Genomic DNA, 21345 nt, shown 5'->3' with positions numbered 1-21345 from the left:
TAAGAGTAAAGAAATGCACTGATTGTCTTTGGCAAATAACAATTTACTGCATATGCAGACTACTTATGTACAGCACCTAATCAACAGTGGTTGCCAACTCCTGCCCTGTAGCACATAAAAGGGAATGGAAATCTTTATAGTGCAGTAAGCTTACATTAATTGATCAATAGTGAGGACTGCATACAGGCTCCTTAACTGGAAAACTCTGGATGCTTCAGGTGTTGCACCTCAGCTGCTCAGCAGTATGCATTGTGCAACTCCAACATCCAGAGTGGGGCCGTGGCTTTCCATTCTGCAGGAGATGTGTGGTGGTGATGGGGTGTAGGCAGCCTGCTGTTAAGGTGGTGGGAAGACACATCGCTAAATGGAGCATGAGCATGGGGGTTAGTGATGTTGCTGAGCAGCAAAAGGGATCTGACACCAGGAGTCTGTTAGTAAGTCAGATTCACCTGGCTCTCCTGTCATTTAAGTTAGAAATAAATAGGTTCAAGTCAGGGGAGGACTAGTATTACTACTGGCACGGATCCACAGTACAGCAGATTCCCTGACGGTAGCAGTCAGTGGAAACTTACTCTGTGCTACTTTGCGATCCTGATACTGTCACTTAAAGTTGGAGTAAATTTTTAAAGTGGAACTATAATGAAAACTGCAGCTTGGTCTCTTGCACAGGGCTGGCAAAGTTGCTTGAGTATAAAAGAAAGTTCAACACATTTCAGTGTATGATTGGCAAAGCTGCAGCTGGAAAGATCAGTTAGAGGTGAAAAAAGACCCAGTAAAAATAAAAACAAAAAAGCAAGAGCCCTGAAAAAAAAGGGTTCCCTTTTTTGGAGACCAGGATTTAAATCTTTCTCTGCCATCCCCTTTTCAACTTGATCATGGTTCATTTGTGCAGGATTAGCAATAACTCTGGCCTGAAAGAGAATCCTTTCTTAATTCAACAGCATTGAGCAGTGCTGTGTTGTCACCTGCAGGTGGCAATGTATATTTTAGGAGGGATTTTTTTTTTAAATATGTGTTTCCAGTTGGGAGTAGTTCAGTTTATGCCCAGTGATGAGACAGAACCCCACAGATGCAGCCTCCTGATGGCATACAGATGTTTTTTTAATTGGGCAGTGATTTCTAGTACTTGCTGTACAACATTATGAACACACTTCCTTTGTTGTTGATGACTAGAATATTAATTAATATTCTTAAGGGATCTGCCACTCATCTGAGACAGAACAATTGCAAGTTCCCTTTGATTTGTTTTTTTTTTTGGTAGTTTGTTTTTTGGGGGTTTTTTGTTTGGTTGGGTTTTTTGTTCCTTCAGCCCTGTGACCAAACTTACTCAATATGATTGTGTTCTGGGAGATTGCTTTGGTGAGGAAAATAAGACACAAAAGATAATCAACTGAACACTGAGTAACATAACATCACAAACTGGTGAGAATTAGCCCCTGATGAGCCACATCAGAACACCAGACAGCATGAAAATGGGGAAAGGTGGTTATTTCAAATCAAGACTCCAAAGAAAAGCAAATAACTGTTTTTTGTAGTATTGTTTGCTGGCTTTATTATTATTGATTTTATTGCTCCTGCTGTTCCTCTGTCACATAAGAAATACGTGATCCTTCAGGAGCCAAGGTCTATTTATCTCTCTTTAAATTAGAGCTTTACTCTGTTGACACTGAATCTTAATACTGAAAGTTTTCTTGCAGAGTTTAGAAGGACAATAAAGTGGAATAATGCGTATTTTAATATCCTTGTAATTTCAGGCTTGTTGCACTGGTTACAAAGAAGTTCCTTCATTCTAGTGTTGCTGAAGTTACCTGTTCACTGAGGATTTAGTTGGTTTTAGTTTTGTTTTTTTTTTTCCCCCCTCTCATTAACAGGAGTATGCTGTGAACTGTCATGTTATCACCTGGGAGAGAATCCTCAGCCACTTTGATATATTTGCTTTTGGGCATTTCTGGGGCTGGGCTATGAAGGCATTGCTGATCCGCAGCTATGGGCTGTGCTGGACTATTAGCATCACCTGGGAGCTCACTGAGGTAGGCCACCCATTTACCTTAAGCAAATGTAGGAGATTTGAATTGTTCTTGGGGGGAAGTGTGAATGTTACTAGAAGGAAGACTCACTAGTTCTCAGTATAGATTTACGTTTTAAGCCTTATAAACCAGATGCTGAGCAATTGATGCAGTTGCATTAGTAGACAACAGCAAGCTGTGGTTTAGGTAAGTGACTTACTACTACTTGATTAGGAGGGAAGTCTACGCCAGCCTGTTGGTGCCATTCTGCTGTTATGGGAGTCAACACTCATGCTACTTTAGATGTTGACTGATAATCCCTGATTTAGAGCAAGTGTTCTTCTTTTTCACCTTGCAATATCTGTGATATACTGTCATGATCCCCTTACCGCAAATACAACGGTATTACACATTGCTTATCATCGTGCATACTGTACAGTGAAATGGAGTTGAAGGATCCATGAAGAGAAGGTATGAGGACCCATGAGGAGAAGTCTGTATGGAATAGCAAGACAACATTCGATGTTTTGTTTTCTGTCATGAGGCCTGAGTGCATAGCCCTTCTTTCATACCCCACAAGCCCAGTTTAATCATGTTCACTGACATAAAAATGGGATTTTACTAGACCTGGATCTAAGCTAGTTCACATGCAGTGTAGTCCCCTGCAGCATGGTTTGGATGGCCACTGTCTTATTTTTGTTATCTAGCTTTACCACAGTTCTCCCAAGCACATACTTAAGTCATTTGACTGTTGGCACTTTCAAATGCCATTTTCAAAAAAAAACCAAAAAAAACCCCACAAATAAAACCCCCGTATACTTGACTTGATTCAGTCAGTTGACTGTTGCTTGGTCTACTGGTCCTTACTGTTAGATCTGTTTTAAGAATTCAAGCTGATTAATTGCTACTCTAAATATCTACATTTGCGTGTAACCTAGAGCTTGATTAGTAGAATATATGTTGCCTAAAATCCAAGGATATGTTTCTATAAAAATGAATTTAATTTCATTATATTCTTTGATTGGACAATTCAGAGGAAAAAAAAAATTAAAATCCAATTTTTATCAGCTTTTGAAACAGCATAGTCTAACCTATCACACTTAAAATACTAAGTGTAGATGTAAACACACGACTTCAGTCTTTAAAAGCATGGTTTTCTGTAGAGTTTGCTGTCTTAAGAATGCTTGGCTCATCTGACAAGGGATTTATAATTCAGAAACAGAGATAAGGATTTAGTTTTCTAAAATTGAACTTCTGGGTTTGAACATACTGGCACCGTGAGTTCCTTTTCAAAACATGCTTTTGTTCTGTGGCATTGAAAGATATGCGGTTTTCTAAGATATTTTGAAACTGTTTAAGATTGGGATTTCGGAAGTACCCATCCACTAAAAACAATTTTGGTAGTTATTGTGCTTTGTACTTATTTTTTCCCTCGGAAAAAGAATAAATTTGGATTTGTTTCACACACACTTATCGTTCAGTTGATCATTACACAACCATCATCTTCAATTTGACACCGCATGTGGTGTCTAGTGTTCCCTGTTGTTGAAAGGCAGATTATTGGAACAGACAATGTGTTGGGTAAGGTTCAACATATAGAGAGGTTATCACCGCTCAAATGGATTTTTAATGAATTAGTTAATTCAGCAAAGTCACTAGAAACCTACAGAAGTTATCAGGGCGGTTACATAGGGATTTAGCTATGCATCTCCTGTTAGCATTAATGGATTTCAGCTGGCTCCCCATTCTGAAATGGGACACTTGGCTTATGCTCCTTTCTGTTGCATTAAAGTTGGGATGCAGGCAGACCTTGGTCTCTCATTCTGAGAAAACATCTAGCACCTTAGAGGTGGTCTGGCTAACACCTGTGCTCTGGTTTTTACTGCCTTATTATCTGTAACTTCTGGTGTTTTTGGCTGGATTATTGCAGATTGAGATTCCTAGCCTGGTGCCCCTTTCAGGTTGAATCAGTTTAAAACATGAAAAGGAAAATGTAGCAGGATAATGAACAACATTGTATAGCTTGGGTCCTGACAAGAAATTAAACTTTTCTTTTCTACAGGTCGAAATTCCCATAGCCTTGTCAAAGAAAAACAAGTTGCTTTGATAGACTTTTGCAAGAGTTTTCAAAGGAACTGTTATTGTCAATATCAGTTGCCATAATTTATTATAAACGGACCAGTATTCATTCTTGCTATATACAGAAAACTTTCTTCTTGTTCATTTTCCCACATCTGATTTTTTTCAATATTTTATTTATACATCTGTTACCAAAAGATACTTTATTACAAAATCATACCAATCTTCCACAGACACAGTGTATGAATGTTAACTGACAAAAATTGTACTGTTTTTGTGGAGGTAAGAATATTCTTTAGTTTGCTATGTGTCTTGTTAAGCGTTTTGTTGAGCATTCCAAAGGAACTGCTTAATACATGGCTGTTTGGATTTCCAGTCCACAGCTAACTTTTTTAAAATCTATTTTTTGGGTTGCTGTGACTTGTAAAATATAGAATACAATTATTTTCTCTTAAAGAAGAATGAGAGGCACTGAATCCATTTCTAGCTCTCAGTAAATTTTGTTTCTATCTTGCCTTAACTCTGGCTAGTTGTCCTCCTTCACGCTATCAAAAGTGTGAAGTCACCAAATGTATCTGTAAATACATTTAATTGCCTTACTCATGCCTCATAGTGGTCTTCAGTTGAGTATTCAGAAAGGAAAAGATTGCTTCAGAGGTGACTGATTTGTGCACTTTCCAGGGGAAATCTTTAAAGGACTGGGTATGTCTTTGATATGTCCAGATGGTGTCAGCTTTTCTCTTTGACGTTGGTTGTTTCTGGACTATTTTCCAGTATCTTCATCATAAAAGTAGCTTCATCATTAGTGCTTAGCAGAGACCAAGTAGGAAGGGAGAGTGGAATACGCCCTTGATTTCTTGAGCCATTCTGGATCAAGTATAGCAGCAAAGCTTGTAGTGTCTGAAATATTGGTGAACTCTCAATCTTTTTACAGTCACCTAAAAATAGCAAATGAAAGAAAGAGTTTTGAAATAGCACAAGTTTAACTCCTGAACTCCAACATGCTTTAGTACTGACAGTCGTTACAAATGCATCCATTCTACTTACTGCATCTTGTTGATGGTTTAGAAAACCTAGCTCTTAAAACTAGTTAGCAAAAATAAAACAAAGATTCTCTTGAATTCATTTTTTTTAAAGCACAAAACACCTTATTTTCTCTAAGAAATGCAGTTTTGCTTATATCATGCATCTCTATGAATGTGCTGTGTATCATCTTTGAGAGGCCAAGAGCTGCGTGATATCCTTATGTACATCATAGCCCCAACAGGGAACAGTTAGAAAGAAACCTCTGATGTTCTGTGTGGTTCTGTCCAAGGCCTTCTGAAGGTGATGGAAGGATGCCCATCAAATTTCAGTGGTTGTGGTTCATGTCCCTGAAGTATGACATGTACCAATAAGCTGATTTTTAAATGTGTACTTAAAAAGTTTATTTATGTGAATTCTGTGCTGTTCCTCACCCAGAATCTTTTTGCTGTATTCTGTAGCTCTTCTTCATGCATCTTCTGCCTAATTTTGCTGAATGCTGGTGGGATCAAGTCATTTTGGACATCCTGCTTTGTAACGGGGGTGGCATCTGGTTGGGCATGGTAGTTTGTCGTTTCTTGGAGATGAGGACCTATCACTGGGCAAGCTTCAAGTAGGTCTAAATTAAAGCTTGATAAACATTATATCTGATGTTATAATAGTAAATTAATTTCCTTGGGTAGTAGACCTTCTTCTTTGTATATGTAAAATGCATGTTGTATAGAAATAGCATGCAATCTGCATGTGCTAACAACGCTGTAAATTTATTTTAAATGCTTAAAATCCATCTCACAGTAATGCTACTGTACAGAGTATATCTGTAAATATGATGATGTATGTATAATTTTCATTTGCAGTCTACGTTACAAGCATTGGTGCCAAATGAAAATACAAGCTAGTAAAGCTATTTGCATTTTCAATTTATTCTATACAAGTTAAACTTTGAAGAAGGCAGTGAATAAAACTAATTGTAATTGTTTTCTCATTATACAATGTTTTTAAACTAGATTTGGGCTCAGCTTGATGAGGCATTAGTGTGGCAATCTGTCAGCATTGGTTGTAATTGCAGAAGAGGAATCAGGCTGTACCTGTGTTGTGAACTGCCTTATCCCCTTGCTGACCCTCTAAAATAAAAGGAGTAATTGCAAAATAAATCAGCATTTACTGTGCGAAAAGGCAACAGCTTGTGGCTTAGGAAATGTCAGTTCGTGGCTGTCCAGATATGGTTTCTTCCATAGGTTTTTTTTTTTTGTTGTTGTTGTTCCCCTCCAGTTGGTAGAAATCGTGGTTATCTGCATGTTACCAATGGTATAGATGAAACAGAATCAAGTGCTATGAATTGCCAAAGGCTGTTGCCTTTAGAGATGGAAACAGAGCTCAGATCTTGACTTCGAAGTTTGTACTTCTGTACTGCTTTATTTTCTTACTCACAAATTTGTTGATTGCTCTGAAAACCATCCAGCCTTTAGTTTCAGTTCAATTTTCCTGCATTTCTATTCAGGAGGAATAATGAGCATTATAAAGTTGATGGTCCCTCTCTTTTTAGGAAGTTCACTGAAAATTAAAATAGCAGAATATCTGTGGCAGGGGTAGTCTTCCCTGTCTTCGCAGAATATTTTTTCCTCATGGTCTTTTAAATAGATGAGTAGGTTGTTTTGGGTTTTTTTTGACCTTTAATATGAAGAGGAGCTGCACAGAATGAAAAGCTTTTGCTTGTGCTCTTTTGTTTTCTTTTTATTTTTTTGTTGCATAAACATGCATATTAAAGATTAGAAGGTTCTCCCTAACCTAAGATCCCACTAGCCTGAAAGAACACAAGTATCAGAGATATCAAATCTGAATCTCCTTTTTTGTCCAGAAGGACGAGGGAAATAATAGGGTGAAAACTGACTTCTAGCCCTGCTAGTCCTCTTTCAGAAAAGAAAACTCAGAGTTTTTCTTAGATTCCATGTTCCTTGGATGCTGCTGCTCATCTGAATTAATGCTATCAAAAGCAAGAACCAGTAACACATCTGTCAGATGAACCTCCATTCACATTCCCTTTCAAAAGGGAATTTAAAAGCCTTCTAGCTTTTAACAGTGCTATTGCATCGCTCCAGAAGTTTTGCATGCATCTATTATCACAACAGCTGGGGTTGTGTGTGCTGGAAGGGCAGTATTTTCAAACCTGTGGAGCCAGCCCCTTATACAATTAATAAATAATGAATCTGACCAGTTCTTGAAGGGTTGATGTCAGTGAGCTCTAGAGCAAGAAGCCTTTGGGATAAGAGCAGTGGCAGCATAAACTAGGAAGAAATGTCCTTTAGATTTTCCAAGGGGTTGCAGAATTGCAGTCCTTGTTTCTTTCCTTCATGGAGAGAATGATAGATACGTTTTGTAGTTAGTTGCTGACTGAGGATAGAGGATGGTGGGCTTTCATAGCAGAATGCATCCTGGCTTAAATGCTTTATAGAGTATATTTCTTAATTCACCATTGCCTGGTACACAGTTGTGTCTGTGAAGATCTTTGCTGTCCAGCAAAAAAGTGTGATTGTTCTGTAATATCAGTAACATGGCTGTTGCTTTCTTTTTTTCTTTGTCTATTCCTTGTATTTACTTCAGCCATTCTCTCTTTCTAGGGACATTCACACAACCACAGGGAAAATCAAAAGAGCTGTATTACAGTTCACCCCAGCCAGCTGGACCTATGTCCGCTGGTTTGACCCTAAGTCTTCATTTCAAAGAGTAGCTGGAATCTACCTTTTCATGATCATTTGGCAGGTAAGAAATAAATTCTGTGAAATCAAAGCTGCCATCAGTTCAGTTACTTATTGGCTGTGTTTGGCTAGATGATATTGTAATGCGATGTATGCCTGTCATTGAAATACACAGTTAAATGAATTGATAATACAGAATTGGTCAGGGCATTGTTTATGGGAGTTACATGATAGTTCAGGAGTGTAATTACAGAATCTGTGGAAAAAACCCAAATGTTACAGATTGCTATACTGGTCATCAGATTGCTCTTTGCAATTGATACAGTTTTAAAAAATTGCTGGACAGTGGAGTTTTGGATTTGATTTTTTTGTTCGTTTTGTTGTGTGGTTTCATTTTGTTCATTTTGTTTGGGGGTTGTGGTGGTTTTTGGTTTTTGTTTTGTTGGTTTTTTTTTGCTTTCCCATTGACTGTTGGAGGTGGATCACTGATACTTAGGATTCTGGCCTTGATCCAGTAAGATTCCATAATATCTCCCAGCTGCCTTGGTACTTTATCATGCAAATGCTTGCAGACTTCACTAAACCTTTTTTAATTTTTTTTTTAATTTGCTGACATTAGTTTTTAAAAAGAGGACCAGAAGTGTTTGGTGTGTGTGTATATATGTGTGTGTATATATATATATATATGTATTTTTTTATATGATCTCTGTAATTCTCTACCAAATTTCCCTCAGTCATTCAAACCTGATTTAGGATATAGAAGTTATCAGAAGATCTCTGCAGTGTGAATTAGTGTCTGGTCCCTTTAATGGGTTTCCGGAAAGAGAGGAAATACTTACACAGAGGTGTCTAGGGGAGAATTCTCTGTTATACTCGCATATTCCTTGCTTGTCCTAGAGTGGGAATGTTAGACTCTTTAAATCCTCAATCTAACCAGCAGGGCTATACTAGAACATAAATAGTTTTCCTTCTGTGTTTTAGTTACCATATTAACCTTGCACATTTTCTGTAGTAATTTGTTAAGGGTTATGTAAGCTGAACATTATTAACTAACTTCTATTTTTTTTTTTTAGCTGACTGAGTTGAACACATTCTTTTTGAAACATATCTTTGTGTTCCAAGCAAGCCACCCTTTAAGCTGGGGGAGAATTCTCTTCATAGGAATCATTACAGCACCCACTGTAAGGTAATTTTGTTGCTATGGTGTTTTTTCTTAAGTTTAAAGTATCTTAACTTCTAGGCACCCAAGAACTGAATGTAGTTTGTCATAAGTACAGCATTTTTCAAGAAAAACTGCTTTCATCCTGCTTTTGCCAGAATGAAAAACAAAAGAGTCTTCACTTTCAATAAAATGTATTTTCTGCCAAGTAAACTAATAAGGTAAAATGTATGTAAACATCTGTGTTTTCACAGGGATGCAGAACCACTCTGTTCCATCTTCTGTTTATGTAGCATCTGCCTGTGTTTGAGTTAGCTGCATAGGTTATCCTTGAGGACTGCATGTGAAAGGATCCAAGTTGATGAGTCAGATGCTCACAAAAGTGTGGATGAGGAAAAATGGAGCTATTGGTTTTTCTAACTGAGCTTCCTGTTTGTCTACAGGAAATATTAGCATGTTATAAGAAAAGATAGAATATATTCCGAGTAACAGAATAGTTGTTGAGGCCCCATCCCTGGAAGTGTTCAAGACCAGGCTGGATGGGGCTTTGAGCAACCTTGTCTAGTGGGAGGTGTCCCTGCCCATGGCAGGGGGGTTGGAACTACATGATCTTTAAGGTCCCTTCCAACCTAAACCATTCTATGATTCTATGTATGCCATGTTAACAGCCATGCATTGATTTATTCCTAGATAACCAATACAGCTGTTAGTGTCTCAAGTTATGTGCAGTGATTTCATGTTGTTAATTAAATCACCTTAAACATCCTACAATCTCCTGTATAGATGAGCTTTTAAGTATTTTTGCAGCACTTGCCAACCTGTAGAAGAAGTCTTCATTCTTAAACAATCCTTGTATTGTTGGATTAATAACACTCGTCTTCCCCATCTGTCAGTGCAAATCAGAAACAGAGACTCAAAAAAGGAACTTTGGTCCCACTTCTTTGGAAGTCCCCTCTCTAAACTCTTAAAACTTAGGAGCATAAAGAACAGAGCAGTTTGATCTCCAGACTTTTTCAAAATAGTGAAAAATTCTACTCTGTTCTTGAGAAGAAAACATGCCAGTGGTTAGAGCACTCATCCAGGATATGGAACAGTCAGAATCAGTTTCTTTCAAGATTCAAACCCACATCTCTCAAGAAAATGCAATTGTTAATAAATTAAAGACAAACTGTTGAAAAAGTGGGGTGTTCTCTAATTCTTTTGAAGCTGTTGTACTTTGCCTAAAAGGATTGGAGATTCAGTGGAGAGACAGGAGACAAATATGTAGCTTTGTTAGTCTACTGGGTTGGGTACTTTCCCAGTCCTTACTCTCAGAATTGTTTTCTGTGTTGTTTCAAGCTATTTGATCTTAGTGATAATCGGTCCTAGTAGAATTGAAGCCATCTGGTAGACATCCAGCATGATTGCATGTGATTTCAACCATCAGCACTTCATTTTCAGTATAGATACATTTATAGCATAAACTCATTTTCTAAATGTAAATATTCTAAGGACTTTTGGCTTCACTGAAGAATTTCCTTGTTTCCCTTTTCAGGCAATACTATGCATACCTGACAGATACACAGTGCAAGAGGGTGGGAACTCAGTGCTGGGTGTTCGGGTAAGTGTTCTCGCTGCATTCTGGAAGCACTTGGACAAGTGTGAAGTATGAGTCCAGCAGAGGAACAGGCTTTGCATGAAGCTGGTCCTTGTCTTGTGTTGTTTTTAGTATGAAGAGCGGTATGGAGAGATTTTCTTTTTTTGCAAGTTCAGAGGAAAGGAAAATCCTGGGTTTGGAGGTAGAACTTGGGAAGTTATGGAATGAGTAAGGAGAAGAACAGAAGGGAGAACTAGAAACTGCTGGATAAAGCTAGGCTCCTTCAAAGTAGCATTAGCCTTGCTGCCCATATTCTCAGTCAGGTGAGAAGGATAAAGCTTTTCCCTCTACTGCTTGCCTGTCATCAGAGCAATCAATGTTTACCTGGCCATCAAGGTGAGCATTGCCACTGTTAGCGGAATTACAACAGAAGGCAGTGAAACAAACTACGATTATCAGCTATTTCTGTTGTATTCTCAAAGAGGGAAAGGAATAACACTATGAATGTTGGTTACCTTGGCTACAGTCTCTTTCAACATGTCTCTTGGAGGCAACCTTTAAATGAAGAGTTTGCATGATTGCTTCTGGTGGCAACTTCCTTCTCTAGAAGGCTTGACTAAAATGTGCTGTTCTGGAAACCAGAAGCATATGGTATTGTAGCATTCTAAATGCTTCTTGTAAATAAGCAGCGGAGTAGCGTCCCTTTTGATTTATGACTTGGAAGCTTACAAATGGGAAAACATAAAAGATCCTAAATTATGTCTTACAGAGGAAAAAATATTTTAAGAAACTGTTCAAGAAGCTAATTTTTGATGGCAATGATTTTAAATTAAAACAGGGTTTTCGTTCACTTTGCCAAGATTAGTATATGTCTTATTTCCAGAATTGTCTGAACGATTTTCATGTTTAATAAAATAATCTATTATTATTTTACATTTCAATAGCATTTCAATGAGCCATAAAATACTCAGATCTAATTTAGAGACAGTCCTCTGGCAAACTTACCTTCACTGTTAGTCCTAGGGGTGTTACAGACTTTTAGGAACAGTGCTGGACTGGAAGACATGTTTCCAGGTACGCTACACCACTGTAAAGAATACCCCTTTCTCAACATTTAATTGAGGTGAGAGCAGAGCATGCTGCAATGTAATTGAAGGGATTTCTGCTCTTGTTTTAAATGTACCCTGGAGAACGTTACACATGTCTCCTCGGCTGGGCTTAAATATTCACCTCTTCCACTGTCTTGTCACCTTCTTGGATGGATCTGTTACTGTCTTCAACTCATGACTGTAACATCCAATAGACATAGAGAAGGTAGTAACTCTGTTCTTGTTTAGTTTTACTGGTACAGAGTAGGAGTTGGTAATACTTTCTGTAACCCTAAACCTCCTTATTTAAGCAGGATCTCAGTCCTTGAAACATGTATTGTGATTCCTAAAGACAGGCTGTAATATATTCAGTCTTTAAAAAGGCATTAGATGTTGTAATGATCCTGGCAGAGTAACCTGTCTTTCTGGGTTTGGTGTGGATGGTGCTTTAGTATTGAAGGTAACTAATTAATTACACGGCTAATATGACTACTTAATTTACAATTAGAATCAAATAACCTTGCTCTGTTTGTGCATAAACATCTTATCAATACAGTTGATCTGTAACTGCTATTTTGTAGGTAAGCATTTGAATACAGATATGCTGCTGAAATCTGTATTTAAATGTTTTAAGAATTGAGATGTTTATATATTAAAAAATGAAATTTTCTCAACTGTAGATGGTAATTTTAGAGTCTTAAAGACGACACATTTTAAACAACTTTATAATTTTGGTGGAATAATCTTGAAGTTCTGCATTATGCAGAAAGAAAGAAAGATGAACTTCTCCCTGTTTCATCCAAGAGAAAGAACGTAAACACATTCTTTAGCAAGCTGAAGGGAAATATGGTGCTGAATGTTTGCCTTCTGGCTCTGAAAAATTGTTAAGGATTAGAGCCACCATCACCCTTGGTTCAAAACTCTCACTGAACACATTAGTGTAATTTATGTCAATAAATAGGTACTCAAATCTCTATTTATGATTGCATAATAAGAAACGCAATAGATTATTCATCTACAGTCCGATCTAGTCGTGGGAAATGTGCGTGGAGTAAGTATTCACCTTTGATACTGCTTGCTTCTGTGATCTGCTAGAAAAAATAGAGCAACACTAGGAGTTCCTGTTTGTTGGAAAAGCTGCACTCTTCCAGTACTTTAAATTTCCAGAATATAATTCAGAATGTAATTTCTGAAGTAATTAAAAGCAAATACATAGAATACTCATATCTGCACTGATCAAGAAACAGTGCTAAAGGCATGGATTGAATTGGCAACAGCCTAACCATGGGAACAATTAAAAACCAGTGCTTTGCATTAACATGAATCTGTGTTCTCTGCAACTTGATGTATGCTGTAGCATCGCTCTGAAGAGATGGACAGTAAGTGATACAAGGCATGAACAAGGCCATTGCAACAGGCCTGCTGGAAATGGCATCATTTTAATTAAGATGAAGCCTTTCAAAAAGGAATACATGTTAGGATGTTACAAGACCGTTTTGGTTGAATGAAAACTTAGTGTCTTTAGCTCTTTTGAGTGTTTTCATCACCCTTCAGTAGAACACTAACACTTTTCACTTGTATCATTCTTCTGTCTTTTGATTTACCACTTCTTTAACTGTAATAGCTGTCTTATTGTACAATGTGCTTAACCCAAGTATTCTTGACAAGTATAACGGAAAGAACGTATAAATGCAGCACAAGCAGCTGTATCATTTTCTGAGTCCTTGTTGAAAATAGCCTATTGTTTTGTTTACACCTTTGAGTATATTGTACCCTCATGTTTGTTTACTGATGGTGGTCTTTCTGTTCCCACTGCTGTAGTTCAGTTTAACTATATTTTTAATCTGCAGCTGGATCAGCAAGATATAAAGCCAAGAAGGAAATAGTTAATGACCCAACAGAGTAATACTGCAGTTTTTCCTCTCGCATTTCTCCCCAAATTCTCTGATACTGTAGTGTGGACCTGGGTTTGCACATAAATCAAAACAAATGCTTAGATTCTCAGAGAATTTGAAATGCTGTTTCATGTTAATTTTCTCATTAAAATCCATCTGAAGCAAGCAAACTAGCCTATTTAGAATTGTAGTAAATTTACATCCAGTAGAGAAATACCCAAAGCACAGTTCTAGTTCATCCAACGGGAACGCTATTGGTTGTTCAGCATTGAAAAGGAACTTACATCTGGTGAGGGCTGAAGCACAGTGGTGTAGGTATAAAGAGAAATTCTCTGCTGTTGGCGCACACTCCTGTTTGTTCCCTGGACAAGCAGAGGCTTGTGTAATCGTGAACTGCCAGTCGATTGCTTTTTGTATGCTGTTTATGCTAAAGAAAAGTACAGGGGAAAAAAAAAAATTTCCCAAAGAATTTCAGTTAATAGCGGTGTTAGGTAGGTGTGTGCTCACTAGAGAGTAGTGCTTGTTTAGAGCTGACAGTCCGGGGTCTGGATTGTGAACATGTGAATTAAATTCTTCGTGTTTGTAACCTCTTTCTTCCCCCCCCCCGCCCCGCCTTTCATTTACCCACAGGGTTATTGCTTTCCTTGAAGCTATTGTGTGCATAAAGTTTGGACAGGATCTTTTTTCCAAAACACAAATACTGTATGTTGTGTTTTGGCTTCTCTGTGTGGTAAGTGAGATTTCTCATGTGAAACATAAAGCACGGCAAAAGCGTTGAAAACATGTAAATAGCTTCCTCTCTGGAACATTGGCAGCAGGGGATCATTGTGGGGAATGCTGGTAAAGAGCTCTATGCACGTCCTTGGAAAAGCAAATGTGAGATCGTTTAGAACACACTTTGAAGGAACTAGAATAACTTTTTTTTTATTTCTTGACATAGCAGAATATAGCCATTTAACCAGTGCTTAACAATGAAACAAACAGTGTAGTTATAAGGCTTTTTATCTTTATGAGAGAAAACGTCAGTTCGATTGAGGCTAACTTTGGAGGTGCTTCCTATAGTGCCCACTGGAAAGGAACAGGAGTTAATAAATAGCGTTAATAAGTAATGCAGGTTGTTTCACACTGAAGTCTTACAACTACATAAACAACCCTGCTTTATCAGCCAAATCATTCTCACTCAGCCTGCAGCTTTCTGTACTTCAGTGTGATTGCTGCAAATGCAGCATGAAATGCCCATTTTATAACAGTAAATGGATGTTTGTCTTGCTAACTCCGATGCCAAACACATTTTTAATGGTCAGCAAAAAATAAGGCATTTATAATGGGCTGATAGATAAATAATTCTCCGTTCTAGTTGGGAACACAGTTTGAACAGGTGATACGGAGTCAGAATTTATTGTTCTCTTATTTGGCATAACGATTTTATTCTTGAAACTTCAGAGGAGAAAAGTGTTGAATTGCTTCCCGGATCAGAGCACTACAAAACCAAACGTGTAGCCCAGCCTGAAGCATGTGGCAGGGAGAAGGAGAATTCTTTTTCTCTCAGACTGGTTGTTCCTGGTAATATACCTACAAGTGCCTATCAGCTGCCTTTGTATGATGACTGTAAAGGGTGAGGACAAAAATCATATTTACAGTGTATCCTGCATGTATGTGGGTGATCTGTATGTATTCTCATGCCCCCATTGGCAGTTGTTCTGCCTATCCCATGGTGGCACAACGTACATGGACCTCGAAGTTGAAGCATAAGTCTTACTCATCTTGACAAAAGATGCAGGTAGAAACAGAGCATGAAAGTCTCTAAATGCGAAATCTCCAGGGACTCTGAGACCTTGAACCAGCAAGGAACTTGGAAAAAGTTTTATAGCTTATTTTTTTCTTCTCCTCCCTTGTTTAGGCCTTTACGACTTTCCTGTGTTTGTATGGAATGGTTTGGTACGCAGAATACTACGGCCACCGAGAAAAGGTACTTCATTAGGAAGGCTGTTTTTGTTGTATACCAGAGTTAAAACTGCAAAACTCCTAGATATTAGAATTCTTTACCAGAGCTAGTATAAAGGGGGGTGAGGGGGTTCAGAGTCTAACTGAAGTCAATAGAAAGAACTCTGAATTCAGCAGGCCTTGGACAGATCCCAAATTACGCTGTGGTTTCTAAAGAATGCTGTCCTCTTAGTTACTCAAAATGAGGCCGTAATTTTAGCAAAGCGTTCAGGGATGAATGGTTAGCTAATGTTCCCATTGTACAGGTGGAATGCTAGGGGAATATTAAGAATGCTTGATTACACAACAGATCACGTGGCAAGTGGTGAGTTCTTATTGTATTATCTTTGTTGTACCTCCTAACTAGGAAGGGAAAAGACCTAAGTACTAGCTGAATAGTTTATGAGGACTTCTGCCACAGTTTAAATTTACAAGTCTAATTGCAGGCAGAAGTGCTGATCACAAGAACCAGCATCCCAATGACATGTGTCCTTCTTGTCTTTGCAGACCTTATCAGAAAGTGAAGACAGCCCATACAGTCCAGATGCTTCCTGGCTTCATTCTAAATTCAGTAGAGGTATTGGCACTTTTACACCTATATTCTCGAAGCGGTAGCATTAAGGCTCAGCACTAGGAAATGAGACTTGAGAAACTTACCTTGGAGATAACTGGACTTATTTAAGCATCCCTGCAGGAGCTATACAGATAAATCATCTGCAAAGCTATTTGGCTTTACTGCATTTTTTCTTCTAACTCTTGGAAATTTATTTATTTATTTATTTTAAATGAAGTAACTTAATTTTTCTGCTGTTGTTCCAGGCCATTCTTGTAGGCTTAGGGCGTTACGCATTTCATAACTGTTGTGGACAGGTTTTCTCTCTGGACATTGCATGTTTGATTTGAAACATATGAAAGTGAATGTGCTTTTATTCCTGCTTGTTAAGAAACAGTCAAGAATGTGCCCTGGAGCTTGTGTTCTTACTGACACTTGCCTAGTCGATGCAGTGCTTGTGGTCATAAACAGCTTTCTCTGTCCTAAGCAAAAGCAGCCTCCTTCTCTGACTCTTCCCTGCACTAGACATCAGTTAAGTAACCTGCCTCCTCCGTTTAACTCTTTAGTGTGGTCTTTCTTATTGAAAAAATATGAAGATTCACACCTGGAAGTTATGTCTGTTGGAGTTTATGCTCCAGGTGTTTGTATCATTAAAAATATTTCTTATTTATCATATGCTTGATACAGCAGAGCTTCTTTATATTTCATACATGACTTTTATGGATGCTGAAATTAATTTATTTGTAGTTTAGTAAATTTGTGGATTTTAATATTTTAAAGAAAAGTTGCTTGCACTCAAAATGTTTTTCCCATTTATATATGCCGGAGAAATCTGGCCAAGTAAATCCTTCTCTGACTTTCATTAATTACAAACTTCAGCCTCTTTCATGTTTTGTTCTTGAATTCTTGGTTCAGTCCCCATTGTCTCCCTCTGCTTTCTCAGTCAAACGTGGTCTGTCATATGAAAAAGTGAAAACAAGAAATGTACTCCTACAATCATCTGTGACCTTGCTTCCACAGTTCTTAATTTCTGTTAGCAGTACCTGCCGGTAATAAAAATGTGGAGGTTTAATTATTGTTGTCGTTTAAAATGGATGATGTTTCACTACTATATTCTGCTGTAGCAAATTTCTGAATTTTTCTGTAGGAGGAAGAATTTTACAGATGTCTTAAGAATTGCTTTTTTTAAAAAAAAAAATAAAAATAGGCCACTAGATGGAGTACAAGTATCAACCAGTTTGTATTAGCCTGAAATGATCCATGCTGTAAACGTTGTAGCTCTAGAAAACCTTACTGTCTTTTAGACAAGAGCTTGACAATGTCAAGTATATATCGTCAAAAAATATTTATTTCTCAGCAGGTGCTGACAATAGTCCACCAAAGCCTTCAGTCAACAGTGAAAGCCATTCATCTAGAAGGAGGAATCGGCACTCCAAATCAAAAGTAACAAATGGAATCGGCAAGAAATAAGAATAGTCTCTGAAGATATCCTACAGTGTGAGCAGAGGTGACAAAGAAAATCAGACCTGGCTCTGAATTTCCAAATGGAAGAATGATTTTTAAATTTAAAATTTAAAAAAAGGAGGTGTTGAAGAAAAGCATTATCAAGATGGAGCCACCAGTGTAGTGCAAATCATTGCCTGCTGACACTTGCCATTCACTCATTTAAATCTGGTTTCTTCCGCGCGTGGCACGAAAGCTAATGAAGAGTATGCTAGAAGGAAAAATAATTTTGTCATAGCAGGTGCACCCTGTTTTGTGTTCAGGTATTGCAAGTGCATTTTTAATATCTTAGTTGAGGACTTAAACACAAAGGTTAGTAAACTGATAATCAGTTGGTGTAGTTGGTTGGATTTTTTTTGTTGTTTTGTTTTACTATGTTTTTGTTGTTTTCCAGAAGAGTATGCAATCCTTTGACTAAAAGCAGCTCTGCCCTTCTTAGTCTGACAACTAAACTTTTCTATACAACAGTTAGTAAGTATTTAAAATTTCCATACTTGTATCCATCTGCTTGCTTTTATGTAGAGGCTCTTTAGACCTGGTGACAGAGTTTTACCAGCAAAGAAATGGGTCCAGGCTTCTTGGAAAGGATGTGAAATTGACCTTCAAACACGGTTCTTTTTTCTGCATTGTCCTTCTGCTTGACTGTTTTTGATTTTTTTCTAAGAAAATGTATTCAATTTCTTCGAAGTTTTTAAAATACTTATACAAAACCTGTTGCAAAATAGAGGGCCGTGCCTCCTGCCCTCAGAGACAGATATCGTGCCATTTAGTTGTTTTTCTTCCTTTACTGCAGTGTGTTTTGAATCTTCAAGTGCAAATATGTAATTTTTCAGCTGTTTCACGTTGTGTACAATGTTCCTTCCCACTCCCCTCTAATTTGCCTTTGCCTCAGCTGGAACCAGAAATCCCAGTGTCTTCAGACTGATACCAGAAACTGCTTTGAAGGCTCTGATGCCGTACTAAGCCTGGTGATACGGCAGTTTTTGCTGAAGTTGAGTTGCTTACTACTTTTGTAAGCATAATTACTTGTGAAGGCTTGCTGTAGTCTTTGGTGCCTGAGAGACAGCATGATATTACTGTGATATACCCCATTGCTTTGGTATTTCCTATCATGCACTCAGATACCCAACAGCAAAGTCACTTTTTCTTGCAGGTTTTTTTTGTGTGTTGTTTTTTTGTTGGTTTTTTGGTTGGTGTGGTTTTTTTTTTTTAATGTATTAATTCTGACATCTAGCAAAGTGGATAATTCCCTAGCAGTGAACATAATGATTAAGCCAAGAGGTAAACAATCAAGAGCAATCAGTTCCTGTATTAAGTTATCCAATGTTTTTGTGCCAATTAGATTTTGAGATTCATGGGGTTCAGAGGGCTAGATAGCTTAAGCAAGGATAAGTAATACCCATTAGTCACTTAGTCTTCATTAGAAAATGGGATTTCCTTTTTCTATGAATAATGTTACTGTGATTTGCCACAGACTAAGTACTAAAAAAAAAAAAATGCAGCAGAGGCTTTATGCAAGTGTATGATACTGTAAATAGAAAAAAGTATCCTGTGTAATACATTAATTCCGATGTGCCACAGATTATCCATGTTTTCAATGCACTTAAGTGTTGCTGCTGAACTCCTCAGAGGGCCTTCATTTCCCACCCCCCTTTTCAATCAAACATAAAGTGTCCAACTTGGGAAGTAGCGTAGTAGAAGCCGCTATATCATCATTGCTACAGTGACATTAAATGTTACATGAGAAAAAAACATTAAGAAGACTTTCAGGCTTTCCTACAACTACTTGGGTTTTTTTCATACTATAGCAATTCTATGTATTGTCTCCTTATTCACAATGTACTACGTATTGATGAATGTATTTGTAGATTTCTTTGGATACTCAGACTTGTTACTTTTTTATTTTCTTGGTTAATAACTCAGTCTTTGTAAGACTGAAGAATGGCATTGTAAATTTTCTGTTGATTCAACACCAAAGCAAGAGGTTGGAAGTCTGATGGTTTAGGTATTTTAAGTACTGTCATTTTCAAAAGTGAGAGCCTGTTTTGTACCTGCTAGGTGTATACACACCAACTATGTACACAAAGCTTACACGTGTAAGCAGATGCTGAAGTACGTTATCTACTTGCCTGTGGGAACAAGCACACATTTTGTAAATGCAGACCTGGTGCTCCCACTGCTGAATTGCACCCTAAAAATATTGGAAAGGCAAATATGAAGGGTCATCTTGTTGGAAGCTGACTTCTGTATACTGTTACAACAGCTTGGCCTTGAAGAAATGTTGTTTGACAACACCTTTAAAAATATTTCCCATGAAGTCTTTTTACTTTAATTTTTTTTGTGTTAGGTTTTTGTTTTGTTTTGGGTGTTTGGGTTTGGTTTGTTTCCTACTTTGAAAGAGAGATGGCTAGGCAGAGGAACTATTCAAGTGCTGCTTAGAAAATGGCACTTTTTGTCCTCCGTCAGCGGTTCTGGCTGGAATTCACATGTGTTCTCACAAGTTCTCCGCTGACTGACAATTGTATTTTCAGCCCCATCATCTTTGGGTGTGAGCTTTGCACTGGCAGGCATTGGAAAGGTGCTATCGATCACTGCTGTAAAATTAGTGATCCCAATTTTGTCATTTCCTGCGCTATTGCTGAATTCTCTATGTGTCTAACACCTACAGTGACAAATCACTGAGCTGTTTAGCAACAAGCATCCATGTATGAATTCTGCTGCTTGAACAGTATTTTGCAACAGTCACGGATGCACTGTCCTGTTTTTAACTACTTGTTCTGTCACAGCCTCTCATTCCTACTTCCCTGCTTCTGATGTTCTTTCCTTTCTCTGTCCTCTAGTGATCTCCCCTGCTGCTGTGGAGAGATCTGAATTGGCCCTCCAGAGGCTGTCCATCAGTGTCAGTCATTGAAGGGAGGCTGATTCAGGGCAGCATGGTGTAAGCAGAGGGTAGTGGCAAGAACTTTTAAGTAGTGGATTAAACAAAAATGGAAAGTTTTAAAGTGCGGGTATACAGTGAACCAGAGCTAGCCTTGAGTACTGGATTCCAGTATTAAAGTTGCTGTGTAGATCATACAGCCCATCTAATTAAACATTTGCAGTGTGATTTCAACCAGTGCTTTTGTTACTCTTCTGTGAAGATCATCATTTGATGTTCCAGTTGTTAAAACGTCAATATTTTTCACTTTGTTATCACAAGAGGACACAGATGTTACCATGTATTTAATAGTTTTTGAATAGACTTGCTCTGTATTGATTGCAAAGTATTGTATTTTGCAATAACTCAGTAAATCAACCGGTGTCACCAGTATGTGTGTTTGTCTGTACCTGCAAGGCATAGGAAATGATTACATACTGCCTTTAGAAGCTATTACATTTTATTCTATATAATTGCATGCTGACAAATGCAGTGGTTCCTGAGCAGCCTACAGTGCACATTAAGGTCTTGCTGGAATTTATTATTTCAGAGCAGCAGATCTGATAATATGAACAGTTTATATTATGCCTTCTGAAGTTTCTGTAGTATACAGGATAACTTTTGTCTTAAACTTAACTATTCTTTTTGCATTTGTTTTAGTATTGGATGGGAGAGCTGAGTGTGGTGGGTTGACCCTGGCCAGATGCCAGTTGCCCACCAAAGCTGCTTGGTCACTGCCCTCCTCAGCTGGACAGGGGAGAGAAAATACCACAAGATAAGGATATCACTCAGCAATTACTGTCACAGGCAAGATAAGACTCAACTTGGGGAAATTAGTTTATTGCCTATCAGAATCAGAGTAGGATA

The 21345-nt window shown here is 37.9% G+C and overlaps 1 protein-coding gene across 2 annotated transcripts in view; it reads left to right on the top strand.

Annotated features, from left to right (window-relative positions):
- PTDSS1 (phosphatidylserine synthase 1) overlaps positions 1-20868 on the top strand; it is a 32089-nt gene extending 11221 nt beyond the window's left edge. Inside the window, exons 5-13 of one of the 2 annotated variants that reach the window (XM_054191109.1) lie at positions 1872-2030; positions 5570-5721; positions 7727-7868; positions 8878-8990; positions 10498-10563; positions 14153-14252; positions 15423-15491; positions 16013-16082; positions 17416-20868. In XM_054191109.1, coding sequence (XP_054047084.1) covers positions 1872-2030; positions 5570-5721; positions 7727-7868; positions 8878-8990; positions 10498-10563; positions 14153-14252; positions 15423-15491; positions 16013-16082; positions 17416-17528 — 984 coding nt within the window. In that variant the 3' untranslated portion in view covers positions 17529-20868. The remainder of the gene's footprint in view (positions 1-1871; positions 2031-5569; positions 5722-7726; positions 7869-8877; positions 8991-10497; positions 10564-14152; positions 14253-15422; positions 15492-16012; positions 16083-17415) is intronic. The other variant, XM_054191108.1, reaches the window with a different exon arrangement.
- The last annotated feature ends 477 nt before the right edge of the window (positions 20869-21345 follow it).

The sequence above is a fragment of the Rissa tridactyla genome, chromosome 2 (assembly GCF_028500815.1).
Source record: "Rissa tridactyla isolate bRisTri1 chromosome 2, bRisTri1.patW.cur.20221130, whole genome shotgun sequence".
In the NCBI taxonomy this organism is placed as follows: Eukaryota; Metazoa; Chordata; class Aves; order Charadriiformes; family Laridae; genus Rissa; species Rissa tridactyla.
Note: the sequence above shows the minus strand (reverse complement) of the source record. Positions and strands in the feature narration are given on the sequence as shown.